Source organism: Quercus robur, chromosome 2, assembly GCF_932294415.1.
Source record: "Quercus robur chromosome 2, dhQueRobu3.1, whole genome shotgun sequence".
In the NCBI taxonomy this organism is placed as follows: domain Eukaryota; kingdom Viridiplantae; phylum Streptophyta; class Magnoliopsida; order Fagales; family Fagaceae; genus Quercus; species Quercus robur.
This window is the reverse complement of record NC_065535.1, coordinates 49203605-49220068: the sequence shown is the minus strand read 5'-3', so window position 1 is coordinate 49220068 and position 16464 is coordinate 49203605. Positions and strand designations below refer to the sequence as shown.

The following is a 16464-nucleotide window of genomic DNA, read 5'->3' as shown; positions in this document are numbered from 1 at the left end:
AAATAAAAAATAAATAAAATAAAATAAAACTTCAAGCATCTCCAAATTTTGGGTGTGTAGTTTACACTTTAGCCTTTTATTTTACAAATGATATTACACTCCTAAAGTTGTGATTTATATAGAAAATAACCCACTTTGACCGTTTATATTCATATTCATTATAATTAAGTCAAAATATATATATTTTTCAAGTTAAATACCATTCATAATAATCACACACAAAATTTTACTAGCCAAATTGGTTGTATGATAAGTAAGTTTTAAATAATAATAATAAATAAATAAATGTAATAGCCACTTGGGGTGCCACTGTGCCAGTGTCATTTTTAAAAATAGGGAGAGGTTTCTCTTTTTTTCAAACCAAAAGGACAGATTGGGCTTGATTTGATTTTAACCACTGATTTTACTTTTGGACGTTGTCAAGGTAATCATTGCAACATAATAATAATAATAATAAAACAATTTCTTTTGTAAAAAAAATACTGACCAGGAATAAACATGGGCGATATACAAATGTGTCAGCTTAAACTTATCTTCAAGTAAAAAAAAAAAACATTAGTTTACTTCTCATTCAGCCAAAAAAAAAAAAAGATTACTTATCCAAGAAACCTGCTAGTACATTTTATACTGAAGGCCTGCTGGTGAATATGGTTTATGCTACTGCCAAGAAGCTCAAGATCAAGGCAGCATAGACATGCCAAGATTGGACAAATTCATGCGATTTTGTGCTATAACGAACAATAACATTTTTTTAAAAAAATTGCAGGAAAAAAAAAAAAAAAAAATCTATTCCTTCCTTTCCTTTCTCTCTCTCTCTCTCTCTCTCTCTCTCTCTCTCTCTTATTTCCTTTTGCTTATGAAACCAACAAAAGAAAAGAATATTTCCTAAAAAACACACCAACAAAAGAACTAAGTAATAAAAGGAAGTTTGTCTTTCAGCAAATCGCGACCTCATAAACAGGGAACAACCACTTTACCTGACATATTAGGAGATTAAAAAACAAAAATTCTCTCCATAGCCATTTATAGAGGAAATTCCAACTTCATTGGTTCTGAGTTTCCTCTGGGCTCTTTGCTTTAGTCCTAAGCATGTCTGTGAAATTGCCCCTCATGATACGCATGAATCTAGTGTCGTCTGCTGGCATAGGTGACACTGGCTTTGGTGACTCAACAGGCTCTGGTGGCGGTGGCTCTGCGTTTTCTTTCTTGCCCAACAGCCCACCCTCACCAAAGAAACTGCTCACTGACGAGGCAAGCCCAAGATGAGCACCCATCACCTTACTAATTGTCTCAAAAGTTCCACCAGATCTTTCCTTCATCATGATTTCGAGGGCTTCCTTGTGTGCTGGATCCAGTGCATCTGAGTCTTTTAATAGGTTCTGAATTGCAGGTAGGAGGAAGTCTCTAACACTAGTTGCAGGAAGATCTGTAACAAGCAAAGATGAAAATTGAGCATCATACATATCATGAATAGAAGTTGAGACACAAAACAAGAAATTTCAAATAGACAACTGGTGCTGACAAAGCATTTGAAAAAGAAAAAATAATAGTCACTCATTAGCAGTGCATTAAGAATGTGCCACAATTCCTCAGAACCGTTGGAAACCATATTTTGGTTACATACTGTAAGGCAGCAGTCTACACAGGGGTCCAGCCTGCATTTTCTTCCAATCTAACAGATGTCCTTTTCTTTGAATAAGGACTTGACACGTGAGTGTTGACAGTTCAGATCAAAACAAGCAATTTGTATTTAGAAGTTCGTTACACTTCTTTTTAAAATAAAAAAATAACAGCACAAAACACTAACAGCACTAACACAAAGATAAACTACTGAGTACAATCTCAGAAATCCAGCAATTAATAGCAGGCATGCTCACACTAACCAGATGGTCACTGCCTATGATTTTGCTTTGGTTGTTTCTAAATGGTTATACATGCAAAGTTGATGTGAGGTTGGTGCAAGATGTATGATAGTATTTTGGGAAGAGAAGAGGAGGAAACCCAGGTCAAATGAATTTCTCTGGTCCTTTAACTGATTGAAAAAAGATAAAGATTGAGATTGATTGTTCTTTCTTTTCCAACAGATAGAGACTGAATCTAATGCTTTGATTTGTTGAAGGGGAAAATTTTAATGCTACCGCTGAACCACTTGGTTCCCTTTCTTTATTGTTTTTCCCCCTTTGTTCCAAGCGCAGCCCTATACATTCACTCAAAGATTTTCCAACAATGAGTTTGACGATGATGACGACATTGACTTGGCCATTCAATTTCTTAATACAGCCCTCAGACCTCAAAAAATCTTCACCCTTACACCACTTAACTCACCTATATTATATACTAATAAACACAGACAGACATGGCAATTCTTGAAAGTTTAGCAAACAATATAGTGGGAATATGACAATATTATACACACACGAACACACACACACAGGTATATTTTATTTATTCATAGGCATATTTTATGTTTATTTAAGCTTTTTGAAAATAAATAACTATAAAATCTTTAAAAACATATTTAAAATCAAAGGAATTTTCTTATAAAATACATATTTTTCCTACCAACACAATGAGGACATGCATGCAGGAGTGTCCATTGCATGTCCAACACATATGCATTGAAAATGGACAAGCCGGGGGTTTAAAATGTATACGTTCTTGCCTATATACACTCCAAACTCCAGACCCAAGCCCAAATGCCATGGCAGAATAGAATTTATACACTATTATGCCTGCAATGGATGGTGCAATTTCTAAGACTGAAGCTGTTAGCACTGTGTTTCGTTCCATTAGTTCTTTAGAATGATGCACTATAACTCAAGTTTTAGATAAGAATGACATGTTTTCATGTGCTAATGCTGATGTGTTCAGCTGTTATTAAAAGAAAGGGATCAGTCAAATTGTTTCTACAGAAGGTTCATCTGCTGAGTTGCTAAGAAAATGTTAAAATAGCAAAGAATTTAATATTTGTGTAATATTTTTATGATTCAGATCTCTAGAGAACAAGAAGGGCCACTAATCAAGACTAAAACTAGTTTTTGTTGTTGTCTTTTTGCTTAGTTTTGGGGAGTTTATCATTTCTAATGCCATAAGAACATAAAGATTTTCAATCCAATCATTTTTCTTTACCTTCTGAGTTTCCAAAGCAACCAACAGGAATAAAAATAAGCATGCTTGGCCAGCTGTCTTTTATAAATGAAAGGCCTAAACACAGCTGCCATAAATGACACCCATTCAAAAAGCCCAGCAGAAAGAAATATGGCTTTGGGTATGTAATAATTGAGCACTGCAACTTTGTTATACTTAACCTTAATTTGTGTCCACATCGCATAAACAATTCAGTATAATTTAATACATTAAGACAGTATGTTTAGCCAAAAGTAGGGATAAGATCCCCTCACATAATTCCCTCCAATTTTTAGCTAATAATATGTTTGGATGGGTTGAAAAGAGAGAAGATGGAAAATGGGGAAGGAAAACAGAGAGGGAAATATGATTTTCCATTGTTCGGTTGGATGAAAAGGGAGAGGAAATAGAATGGGATTGGATGGAATTTTCCACCTGGACCCACCATTTTTTCCCCTTCCAAATTGGGAAGAAAAGAGGAAAGAAAATGACAATGAGAAAAAAGTAAAAAATTATCCCCACTCTTCCACACTTCTACTTTTAATAATAAGGGCATAATAGAAATTTACTCTCTTTCCTACCATTTTTCCATCCTCGCTACCAAGTACACATGGTGAAAATAAAAATATTTTCTATCATCCCAATATTTTCAATCCTTCCCACTTTTTCATCCTCCCAACCAAACAGAGCCTAAATGTGAGACACGTGGAATTTATTTGATTTTGTGTGGTTTACATGGGGTTTTTAAGACCATTGGATAATTTTCAAAATGTCATATATCTGAATTAAAATTGGAAGAAATTTGATGATTTAAATAGGAGGGGATTCTTTCCCATCAAGAAAAAGCTAATTGACAACCAAATGTGATTTCAGATAAACCAGTCACTTTAGTATCCTTTTTTGACAGGCAAGTTACACATGCACCCATTGGGTCTTGAACCCACGACTTCACCCTCCATCCCATTATTATGGGAGGAGAAAGTGATATTTGAGCTAGATGCTTGCTCAAACAACCAACAAAAACACAAATAAAATAAACCAATAAAACATAGATGCTCAACTAACTTCTACAGAACAACCATATCACTAAAGCATATTTCTAATACCATTTGCAATCCACCTAGAGTTGAAGTTCATGACTGGAAATATATTTCCAAAGTATGAAGGTAAAGGAAATACAAAGGACACAGTCTGCCAAAAAAAATAAATAAATAAAAAAGGAAAAACCTGTAGTATCTAGAGCACGGATTGCCTCACAAAATGCATTGGCTTTTTCACGGCGGCGCATCACGTCACTTGCAGAAGTTGGCGTAGCTGAGAGCTGGAAAATCTTGGACAAAAGATGTATATCATGTTAAAGAAATGAACAGTGTAATCTGGTGACTTGATTTTAAGAGCCAACTAGGAAAAGTTATAGACTAAATAACATTGAATGATCCAAAAAATAATCTTTTAATGAAGAAGGTTAAGGATATAATCTCGTAATCTTTCCGTTGTGTGTGGTACAGCAACCACCAATGCATGAACCACAGCAACAGTAGCTTCATGAGATCCATCTTCAAGAAAAGCATCCATTTGTACACGTATCTTATCAACAATCTAGGATGTGTCGGGTTTGATCAGCCAAATGCATACTAATCCATCAAAAACACTAATATCAATTGAAGAGCCAAAACAAATCATACCATATCATTTTTAAAATGCTGGGCCACAGCTCCAAATGCATCTATGCTTGCGTACTTCACATTCAGGTTTTGGTCAGAGCCCAAAGTAATTAGGGCAGGCAAAACATGAGTAGAAGCAACTTTTGCATCATTATATGGTACCTATCAAACACCATAATTTTATAAGTCCTAATCTTAATTCAATTGCAACTGAAAATTACGATTTCACAAAGTAGGTACTTACAATGGCTTTCAACAAATTGGCAGCACTGATTTTCATATTTACGTTGGAGCTGACAACCATTTCCCATAGAATATTAAATATCATACCATGATGTTCTTCAAATGTGCTGCATTACGGAAAAAACCTATCAGTCAAACAATGAATTACAAACAATTCACACTGAAAGTTATGCTGATGTACGAACCAGAGGAAACGGACAGCATCAACAATCTCATTACGCTTTGTTGGCTGACTTTCCTTCATGCTACCTTCAACTAACAACTTTCTCAAGTACTCTGCTAATTGTCCATGCTTGTTAGGAGCACCCAGAACACCTGCCAAGAGTAGTGGTAGGACACACAGAGTAGCTAGCTTCTCGGCCACAGCAGTTCTTGGCCTCAAACCTGTGATAAAGCAATAGTCAAAGATCTTGCAATGATGTGAAAGAACAGAACAGGTTAAGATCCAATACCCTTTATTCTAGATTGGATGGTGGAAGGGAAAAATGTCAAATCAGCATTATCCCCAACTGCTACCAAGAATACAGGCAGCATTATATGTGTAAGATACGAATCCCCAAGATGTTCAGATAGAGCCAGCAAAAACTGCATTAGCAATATGTAGATCAGCATACTTGAGAAATTAATGAACATACAATCCAATGACGTGTAAATGTTCCAATTTAGTTTATTTCGGCAAAATACAAACATGAACAGCTTTGAAGAGTAGACATTGTTACCTTTGTAGTTCGATTTCGTAAACTATCTTCTTTCTGAGGTAACAAGCACGCAAGCTGAATCAAATCAGGAAGGCAGTCGACATGCATCCATTCAAATGCAGGCCATTCAACATGTCCCCTAGTCATTTATTAAAATAACTCAGAAGTAATAATGGAGGAAACTAGGCTATCAAATGAAATGATGATATTATCTCGAGAAAAAAGGTTTGGTATCAAATGGAAAGGGGGAAAATGTATTTAACAGAAACAAATAAAAGGGGAAAACCAGAGCTTACCCCGCATACAACTCAAGCAAGGAGGTTGAAAATTGTTTGCCCATTGTTTCAGGAACAGAAGAAAATGGGCATGTCTCAACTGCTTTCTGGTGCACATAAGGAAGCAATTCTATGAGCATTCTTAGTAAAACGTCAACATTCCAGCGCTCTCGTTCTCCTAAAACACGAAGATGTGACTCCACAGACCCTTCAACCCCCGAAAGAGGTGGACAGCGCTGCAATATTAAGATATATACAAGAGAAAAAGAATTATAAAGCAATAATGGAATAGTTCTCATCAACAAGTGAATAATCAATGGTAAAAAGAAGCATACCTGAGCAGAGCTCAAGATGTGAGAGAGTAAAACTCTCAAAATGTGGTCCAATTTGTTTCCCCAATTTATCACTGCAGGAAGCAATTCTTTGAGTGTAGTTTCCACCACTACTCCAGAAGGATCGCAGACCAATTGGAACATGAGCTCCTCCACCTATCAACAAAAAATATATATATTGGAGAAACTTCTCGGTCATTTTTTTTCTTTTTCTTTTTTTTTTTTTTTTTTTTCATTTTATTACTTCTTTTCTATTGTAAGGCATCATATTACGGTAAGCAGAAAAGGCTCCACTCCCTAGACCATGTGTCATCAACCTGTTCTAGAGCTTACATTGCAGCCAATCCTGTCAAGTCAGAATTCTTCTCCATGAGCCTCGAAGCATATTTAGTGAGGCTGACCTTGAAATATTTGTCCACATTTGGAAAGAGCGGAAGCAGCAATGCCAGATTATGAGCAGCAGCCTCCCGGACAACAGTTGCAGAATCTTCTATCAATTGTTGCACAATGGACAAAATAAGAGAATCACGAATCTCAGGCCGGACAAATTCTGCAAGCAATCCACATGATTGAGCAACAAGCAACCTACGTTCCTCATACATGTGATTTATCTGCAATACATTAATCCAAAAGAATGAGTACCTATTTCTTGAGGTAAAAAACAGAATGGTATAGAGTTGAAAAGATTTACTTGTTCCCAGCACTGGGGAAGCAATTCTGTTTCAGTTCTCATCTCACCAACATTCTTAGCAAGGCTAACGCATGCCTGATATAGAGTTGAAAAGATTAAACATAATGTTTATAACCATAGATCTGACTAACAACACAAATTTCATTCTTCAAAGAATGACCTACATCCATTATAATTCGTCTCTGTTGCTCATCTGGGCGTTTGATTAGATTAAACAATGTGTGGGTCAAGGAATCTCTAGTGCTGCTATCTGGATGACGCTCAATCGCACACATTATCAGGGGAAGAAGCTCCTGTAGGTTAATAACACCAATACATCACAAATAGAATATTTGATAAGAAAACTCCTGAGATAAATGATACGTTAAAAAAAATTGCTAAAAAGCAAACCTCACGGTGGTTGATCAAGACATAAGGTACAATCTTAGGCAAGGCATCTGCCAAGATCTGTATGGTTCCTAAGCCCTGTCCAAATATAACCATATGTCAGATATGGAGTTCAAAAAAATTCTACCACACAAGCACATGCAAATCAGACTTCTCTTTTCTTTTTCCTTTTTTTCTTTTTAGGCTTGGGGGCAGGGGAGGGGGATGGGTATCCAAAGATTTGAAATTGAACTTTAAGAAGTTTTGTATTTAATGGAGTCCCCCCATAAAGAACATTAATATACCACCACAAAGTTGCCTCAATAAGAACCCCATCCCAACCCCCTGCAGAAGAAAAAGCTTCTGGCAGATTCCTGTGCAGGCTATTATATTTCCCCAAGCAAGAGTAAAATGTACTTGCCATATTATCAGAAACAGCTTCACCAGATAAATTGTCTGATTTTAGGAGTCTGCTTTCTTCTGATCGTGGTTCACCATTTTGTTTGGAAACATTTCCAATGTTTTCAGAAGGATTATCATCATTCAAATGACTCATTAACAACTCCTGTGAAATTTCCTCAGGTTTATCTGTGTTGTCATTAAAACTTTGAGTAGCCTGTAATTCAGAAACATTATGGTCTACCACTCCTGCATCAACTGGATGAGATATTATACTTTTATCTTCAAGTATCTCAACAACTTTCTCTTCTGCCTGCACAAATTCTTTTTCAGATTTGACAGAATATACAGAATCAAGAGCGTTCATGCTTTTTGCTTTTAAACTTTCTATTTCCATCTGTAGTGATTTTATTTCTTCCTTGTATTTTTCTAAAGGCTGTGACTGGACATGATCAACATCATTAGCTAGGAAATTCCTTCCTGAACGAGATCCTTCTATATGCATTTTCAGAGCAGTGATTTCAGATCTACAGCCATTGAGTTCCTTCCTTTGTTGCTCCAAGGATTGCTTCAAATCTTGTACCTGAAAGTCAAGAAATATTAGAATATTTTATTGCATTGTCAAGTATGAATGTTGATTTCACAGCTGTTCTAAAAGATTAAGGTTAGTAAGGGAGAAGTACCAGATTCTCTTTATCTTTAAGATCCTTCTGAAGAGCTTCTAAGGATCTAGTTAATGCACTTATTTGACCATCAGCCAAATCTTTGTTCTTCTGTAAGCTCTCCTTTTCAAGATTAAGCCTCTCATTTTCTTTTAGTAATGACTCATTTTCTCGAAACATGGCAATTTTCTCCTGCAGCACCAGATGCATAGCCATTTATGTGCAGTTCAGAGCAAACAAAAAACAAAGAGTTTCAAGATACATCAAATGAATCAAACTATGCATCTACAACATTGATATCAAGTATCTATTACAATAATGTCCCACTCAAAAGAAAATTTAGAAAAGGAGAAACTTAGCAATTGGAAAAATGGAAAGTAGAGAACAAATAGGCAAAATCTACAACTCTAAAAATAAGAATGCTGTGAGTAGAGTAATAGATCTGATTTACATATTGAGGTTACTAATCTAGTGAGAGAATTCCAATTTTAGGAATGGTGATTAACAGATTAAGATCCAAATATTGACACATTGTATCACGATCGTGAATTGATAAATTGATGTATATGTGCACTTTCAGGTCAAATTCTACATTCTTGTGTCAAACAAGAATGTGGAGGCAAAAGTTACTCATGTGCTCCATGTAAATAGTACTTAGTACACTTAAATAAAAAAAAGTTTTATACTGATGCAATCATCTGAAGTTCAAGTCCATACGTTAACATACTTATATTCCACTTAGTGATATAATATGCATCATTACATAGATCAGCAGTAAGAAAGTGAAAGTGGGTTGCAAAGGCATTGGTGTTAATTTAAAAAGGGTCAGTTTGGATACCGCTTATTTTGCTGAAATTGAAAACTTATTGCTGAAAGTACTGTAGATAAAGGTAAAAGTTAGTTGAAATAATACAGTGGGGTCCATGAATAGTACCAAAAAGAGTAGTGGGACCCACGATTAGTAGCAAAATTAGCTGAATAGTGAAATAATTTTCATTTATAATCTATATCCAAACAAAGGCTAGACGCTAGAAAGGACTAAGAATGGTACTAGAACTCTTTTGAGTATACATAAGAAACAACTTGCCTAAACGTCTCAGGAAATACCTCAGCAGCCTCTGTAGTTGATGAAAGATACTGATAATAATAATGACGTAAGGCATCTGGTACACATGCAGCTGTATTCTGCCAAACCTCTAGGTTCTGATCTGTAACCTGAAGTGAAAATATTGTCAGGTAAGGTTATGATAATGTTTTAAGATTAGATACACAATTAAGTGAAAATCATACATATATCACATGATTAGAGGTTTTATCTGTAATGGGACAGCAAACAAGTCAAAATCAATAAAAACAACAATTAAGGATAAAGTTTCGATGCCCTTTCTAGTGCAATCAGCATCTGAGAATCACGTACATTCTAATGCAAACGAAGACCACAAACAGTGAACTGAGCTTAGCCTCAATGTATTTCATACTGGGTATAGGAGTGTACCAAATCCCTATATTACTACCACAAGGACAAGTGTATAATGTTCTAGGTAACCTTGAGTTATGCTATATTTTTAAAAACACACAAACACATATATGTAATGCATCATGTTTTTTCCGACCAGGCAGGCAAGAAAGCCAGTAAATGCAACTGCATTTATTTACAGTTGATTGATTCAGCCTTCTAAATTCTAATTGTAACTTAAGCAGGTAGGTCATGAAGAAAAACCAAGGAATTTAGAAGAAAGCAGATAGACAAATCTCAATAAAAATAAAAAAGTCATTCAAACTGAGAGAGAGAGAGAGAAACAGCATTGTCTTGCATACCTCTTCATAGAATGTCATTGCAGTGAGCCGATACCCTGCTATAAGCAAATACTCCTTTACAGCACAGTTAAGATCACGACGTTCGTTATCCTTCAAGGGGCCCAAATCAGAGAAGGAAGCTTCCCTCTTTTGCCGCTGAAATTCAGATCCTCGATTTACAGAAGCATCTTTATTTGACTCTGCAAAAGAATCCAAGGTATAAAGAATTCTTAAAATGATAGTAAATCCTGAATGTGCCTCGTTACATTCATACAGAATCTTTAATTTGCCACTATTACTGTTGCACTAATAGTTTAAACAAAAAAAAAAAAAAATGATCAATTAATGGCAAGATTTTAAAAACTGGACCTTTTTAAGAACTAGAAAATGGAGGTTCAAGGTTTTGAGGTCGGGCCAAGGTCCGACCAGAGGTTCAACCGCAATGATATCATAATTAATTTAACATTAACTAAAATACAAATTAATAGAATACATTTGGAAAAATTAATAACTTTGATTCAAATATATCTACAGAAATTTATATTATTTTAAAATATTTTAAAACTAATATAAGAAAAACATAAGATAATAAAGTATAAATGAAAAAAAAAATAATGTTAAGATTATAGTTAATCCTTTAGAGAGAGATAATTACAATAAAATCACATAATGAAAAACTATAAATATATTAGTTATAAAGAATTAATATAAAGTTTGTTTATTTTTAATGATATGTATCATATTGATTAGCAATTTTTAAATATCTAATCCTTTTGAATTGAATATATATAAATTTTTGTAATCCATTGTGACAAAAAGCTGTCGTAGCTTAATGGTTGCTTATTAATTTAATGATTGGAACCTACTATGTAGGTGTTCGAATTTTGACAGCTGCACTTATTTTTTGTGAAGTAGCTTCTCCAACCTGGTTTAACCACCAGTTCCCCAAACCGGTTGAACAGCAGTTTACACAGTTTGCCTTATAAATTCAAATTGCACAAATTGGGCCAGTTGACAGTTAACCCGGTCGGAATGGACAGTCAGGTGTGGTTTTCAAAACAGTGACTAATGGTAACAAGGGTGCAAAGATGGGAATGTAAAATTGAATTCCAGAATATAAACATAAAAATGGTTGTCGATTCCTTTATTTCAATTTGCAAGAAGAGCAAAAATAGAGGAGTCTTCATTATTTTTAGTAATAAGCTCACAACTGATGCACCTACATATTTTTGGTAGCTCATTGTAAACATATGGCTTCATTAATTAATTACTAAAAAGCATCAACTGTCTCAGATAGAATGCAGTGCCCATGCAGTATATTAACCAACAAACCATACATTTTCAAACAGCATACAGAAAGATCTGTCATGCAAATAAGATGAAATGCTCGAAATGATATCATTGGAAACATCGAACACAGGAGAAATTACCATTCAATTTATCCAGAGGGACTTCCATTTTCTTCTGTAATTCAGCCTTCAATTTCAAAATGTCCTCTTGGGCTAAACGAAGCTCATATTCACTAATTGCTAATTTTTCTTCTAGTGATTCTTTCTCTTCCAGCAAACTTTGAGGGTCTGCAACTGCATTTCAAGAAGGAAAGAGAAATTAAACAAAATCAGTTATGTTTTAAATTCAAGGAAAAGCTATAAAATTAAATTTGGTAATTCAATGTGTAATTCAGGTTTTGGTAATGTTCAAAGGAGAGCGATTAATGCATCGGTAAGAAAGAGTGAGTTGATCCAAATTAAGGGAACGTAAAAAGGTAGAGGAAGACCCAAAATAACAAGTAGAAGTAATAAAAAAAGGAATTATCTATTAAGGAAGTAACAAAGAGTATGACTTCAGATAGAATTAAATGGAGAAACAGAATACATGTGATCAACCCTAACTAATATGTTGACAAGCCAACCCCAAATTTTGGGATTAAGGCTTGGTATTGTTGTTGTTGTAATGTGTGATTCAGGCATGGACTGAAACCACTTACAAGTGCATTTATTTGCATCATAAAATTATAATTTTTGATAAACCCAGAAAAGGAATGAAAACCATGATTAAATATTACAACTAACAAATTAGCGTACTAACGTCATCAGAAAAATAATTCTTTTACCCTTTTTAGATGGAAAATGCTAGCTGCACATAGGTAAATGCAAATAATGTGCACATATTGACATGACTGGCTATCTATGCATCGCTAGTGCATAATAAAAAAATAAAACCCACAGCACCAAAGACAAGATACAGGTGCCATCTCAGTGGGATAATATAAAATCTGGAACCAAACACCTCTTGTATCTCAAAATTGAGGTTGATGATGTGCATGCCCTGGCTAAAATTTTGGACTGTAGTGTTGGAACTTTGCCTATGTCTTATCTTGGCATGCCGTTGGGGGCTTCGCCTAACTTCCCTTCAATTTGGAATCCCATTTTGGAAAAAATTGAGTGGAACTTAGCCGGGTGGAGGAAGTTGTATTTGTCTAAAGGGGGTTGTTTGATGTTACTCGAGAGTACGCTATCTAGTCTTCCTACCTATTTTCTATCTCTATTTACCATTCCTACTTATGTGGCTAATAAAATTGAAAAGTTGCAAAGGGATTTTCTATGGGGTGATAACAAAACTCATCTAGTAGGATGGGATAAAATTTGTGCACCTATAGCTAACGGTGGCATGGGGATAAGAAAACTTACTACTTTCAATAAGGCCTTATTGGGGAAATGGTTGTGGCGGTTTGGGAAGGAAGAGGATCGGTTACGGAGGAGGGTGGTAGTTTCAAAATATGGGGAAGATTGGGGGGGATGGACCTCAAAGCTAGGAAGGGGAGTTCATGGGTGTGGTTTGTGGAGAGGTATTCATATGGGATGGGAGGATTTTAGCAAAAATTGTCAGTTTGTTGTTGGATTTGGGAATAGAGTGAGATTTTGGCAAGATAAGTGGTATGGGGATCAACCTCTCCAATTGGCTTTCCCAAGGCTGTATGGTATTGCCATTGAATAAGGAGGCATCTGTAGAAGCTTCTTTGTCAAGGTAGGGTGTGGAGAATAGAAGAATTTGGGATGTTTGTTTTTTTTCGAGAACTTAATGATTGGGAGATGGATGAAGGGCTACATTTTCTTCGTATATTGGGAGCTAATACTCCTCCACTAGATGTTGGAGACTGGATGAGATGGAAGTTGAAACCTAATGAGGAGTTTGACATCCAGTCGTATTATAACAAATTGCGGGATTCTCCCTCAATCGTCTTTTCTTGGAAATGTATTGGAAAGTAAAGGCACCTAGACAGGTTTCTTTTTTTGTTTGGTGTGTGGCTTGGAATAAGATCTTAACGGGTGATAACTTGAGATTAAGGAGATTGGTTTTGGTAGACTGGTGCATTATGAGCTGACATTGTGGAGAAACAGTAGACCACTTACTTCTTCATTGTGAGATGGCTCATCAGTTGTGGAGCTTTACCTTAATAACTTTTGGTTTGACTTGGGTTATACCTAGATCAATCCCAGATTTGCTTTTGGTTGGTGGAATTGGATGGGGAAGCATTCGTCTCAGAATTGGAACTTAGTACTGTTGTGCATCCTATGGTGTATTTAGAAGGAACGGAATCAGCGGACTTTTGAGGATTTGAATAGTTCCGGTGATCAGATGCTTACTTTTTTTAGTGGAACTCTTTTTGATTGGTCTCGGGCTTGGGGACTCTAGACTAGTGATTCTCTCCCTTCTTTTCTTAATTCTCTTTCTCTTTTGTAACTAATCTGTTGTCTGGTTTTCTTTTATGTTTTCTCTTTGTTTTGTTCTTCTTGTATTTTCTGGGTTTGCTCTATATTTTTCATGCATAGAGTAGCCGTTCATATATATAACATTCTTACTTATCAAAAAAAAATTATGCTTATTTGATATGTTTCTTTGGATCACAGGTGTTCAGGCTCACACGCCTCCATTATATTTTGTTATCCTTTTCCCCTTCACAAAAATAATCCTCAATTGCTTCACAGTTCACGCAGAGTAGCCAAGAAAGAACAAGATGTTGAGCCTCTTAATTTCTTCACCTCTGACCATCACCTTCCATTCAATAGCACCATTGTCCCCCCATTCAATAAACCCATATTTTTTATTGCATTATCAAACAATGTCATGCAATCCTTTCTAATCTATAGCAATCAATGCCAAAGAACATTCTTACTATCCTGCAGATTCCTTTATTTCTTTGTTGGTTTTTTCTAGCCAATATTTCAACCTAAATTCAAATTTTCCTATCTTACCCGCATTAATATGATCTTCCTAGGGGTTTCTTCGTAACTCCTATTGAAACAGAGAACTAAGATCCAAGATTTCACTCTCATTGATCGATCATTTCCAAAATTTTCCATATATCATAATCATAAAATCGAAAAGTGAAAATGTCTCCTGGTATCACAAATTTCTCAATGCCACAATTCACCGGGAACAATTTCGAGTTCCAAAATTCGCAATAGAATTGAAATCCTACCACTAACTCAGTAAAACATGAACCAATATCGTACACATCAAAATTACAATAAAATTAATCTTTATCAAACTTACAAGATCTCAAATTAAACGAATCCCTCATTTCTCACATTTTCTCAGCAACCAAACGGAAGTATAAAGAGAAAGAGAAAGAGAAAGGGAAAGAGAGAGAGAGAGAAAGAACCTCGAAGAGTATTGAAGCGAGAGATCTGATCGGGAGGGAATTGAGAGGGATCGGAGAAGAACTCCTTGAGGCGAATAGCCTGGGCGTCACGGCCATCGTCTAGAAGCTCGTGGAGTAGCTCGAATGCCGTCAACAAATACCTCTCCTCCAACAGAAAGTTCACCACGCAATTGCACAGCGAAGACCTCTCCACGTCCATCTCTCTCTCACTCTCGGTCCGGAGTGATAGATCCAAAACCCTAATATTATCTATCTCTCTCTATCGCCATTGAAGAAGGAAGAAGAAGCTTGTGTGCTAGTGCTAGATGAGATCTCCGTGGGCTTTGTAGTTTGTGCGTGAGCGTGAACGTGAACTAAAGCTCAGGTCGTTGGAGAAGAGAAGGTAGAGGAGAGGAGAGCCAGGTTTCAGTGCACGCATCAGCATAAGAGTTTCATGGTTAGCTATTACTTATTGTAATTCTGACCGTTTATCATGATGACTTGGATTTTTTTATTTGCATTTTGATATAGGGATCCCCGTGATTTAAATCAACTCACCGACGTAAAGGTTTGTTTTTTTTTTTTTTTTGATATAAAAGGTGATTATTGTTATTGGGTGCACCGCTAGATTCAGGTCAACGTTTGAATTTTATTTTTTTAACGTAATGGGGACTGGGAAGTAACTAACCCCGGTACAGTAATTTGGTAAATAAATAATGGCAAAAATCTAAAACTGATTTTTTAACTTTTAATTTTTGTAATTTCAGTTTCTAATTATCAGTTTTGTCATTTCAATCTTCTAACTATTCCGTTAAACATTAGTTAATTGGTGTTGTTAAGTGAGTCAAAACAACACCATTTTGGCTCTATTTTTTTTTTAATAAATTTCGTAATTAAAAGAAAATAAAAAAAAGACGTAAATGTTCTTTTCGTCCCTACATTTTGGGGTCATTTCTATTTTGGTCCCTACATTTCTATTTTACCACTTGTAGTCCTTAATCCAATTAACGCTTGTTATTTTAGTCTTTTCCGTCACTCAACTAATAAAAAAAGCTGATGTGACAAACAGAGTGTACTGTTGACACAGTAAATACTGATGTGACAAATAAAATAATAATAATAATAATAATAATAAATTATTTATTATTTAATAAATGTCAAGTCAGCATAAAATAATAATAAATGCCACCTCAGATACATTTTAATTGATCAATTTAAAAATTAAAAAAAAAAACAGAATTAAAAATAAAAAACACATGAATTTAGATCTAATATCCTCTTCATCAAAAACATAGAAGAACATAACCCAGAAAAAATCATACAAACCCAAAAATCAAACACAAAGAACACAAGAAAATCAAACTCAGAAAAATCATAAATAAATATTGTACAAAACAAAATCAATCCACATATAAACATAAACCAAATCAATCCACACCATCCAAAAACTCCTCCTGCTCTACCTCGAGCTCATCGAGAAAACTGATTCCAAGGGAAAAGTTCTTCCCGAAATGATCCTCATTTGCCAGAACCTCCGCAACAACCTCCAGCACCCTAATGAGTTCA

The 16464-nt window shown here is 35.3% G+C and overlaps 1 protein-coding gene across 1 annotated transcript; it reads right to left on the bottom strand.

The window, feature by feature from the left end:
* Positions 1–596: 596 nt before the first annotated feature.
* On the bottom strand, positions 597–15337 carry LOC126713849 (uncharacterized). Its single transcript, XM_050413739.1, has 20 exons — positions 14920–15337; positions 11684–11836; positions 10275–10453; positions 9564–9671; positions 8478–8648; positions 7817–8377; positions 7420–7494; positions 7194–7322; positions 7030–7104; positions 6740–6949; positions 6342–6494; positions 6028–6242; positions 5753–5870; positions 5486–5618; positions 5219–5417; positions 5035–5140; positions 4812–4952; positions 4602–4725; positions 4354–4470; positions 597–1426 (listed from the first exon to the last, which is right to left on the bottom strand). The coding sequence occupies exons 1-20, from the start codon at positions 15116–15118 to the stop codon at positions 1044–1046; spliced, it is 3549 nt and encodes a 1182-aa protein (XP_050269696.1). The 5' UTR covers positions 15119–15337; the 3' UTR covers positions 597–1043.
* Between the last annotated feature and the right edge of the window lie 1127 nt (positions 15338–16464).

Bases quoted from the DNA above. Each gene is read 5' to 3' on its own strand.
- LOC126713849 (XM_050413739.1), bottom strand. From the start codon at position 15,118: ATGGACGTGGAGAGGTCTTCGCTGTGCAATTGCGTGGTGAACTTTCTG. The intron at 6,495-6,739 runs GTCAGCCTCACT...TTTTGTTGATAG, and splicing joins ATGTGGACAAATATTTCAAG to GTGGAGGAGCTCATGTTCCA. The intron at 4,953-5,034 runs GTAAGTACCTAC...GGTGTTTGATAG, and splicing joins CCAATTTGTTGAAAGCCATT to GTACCATATAATGATGCAAA.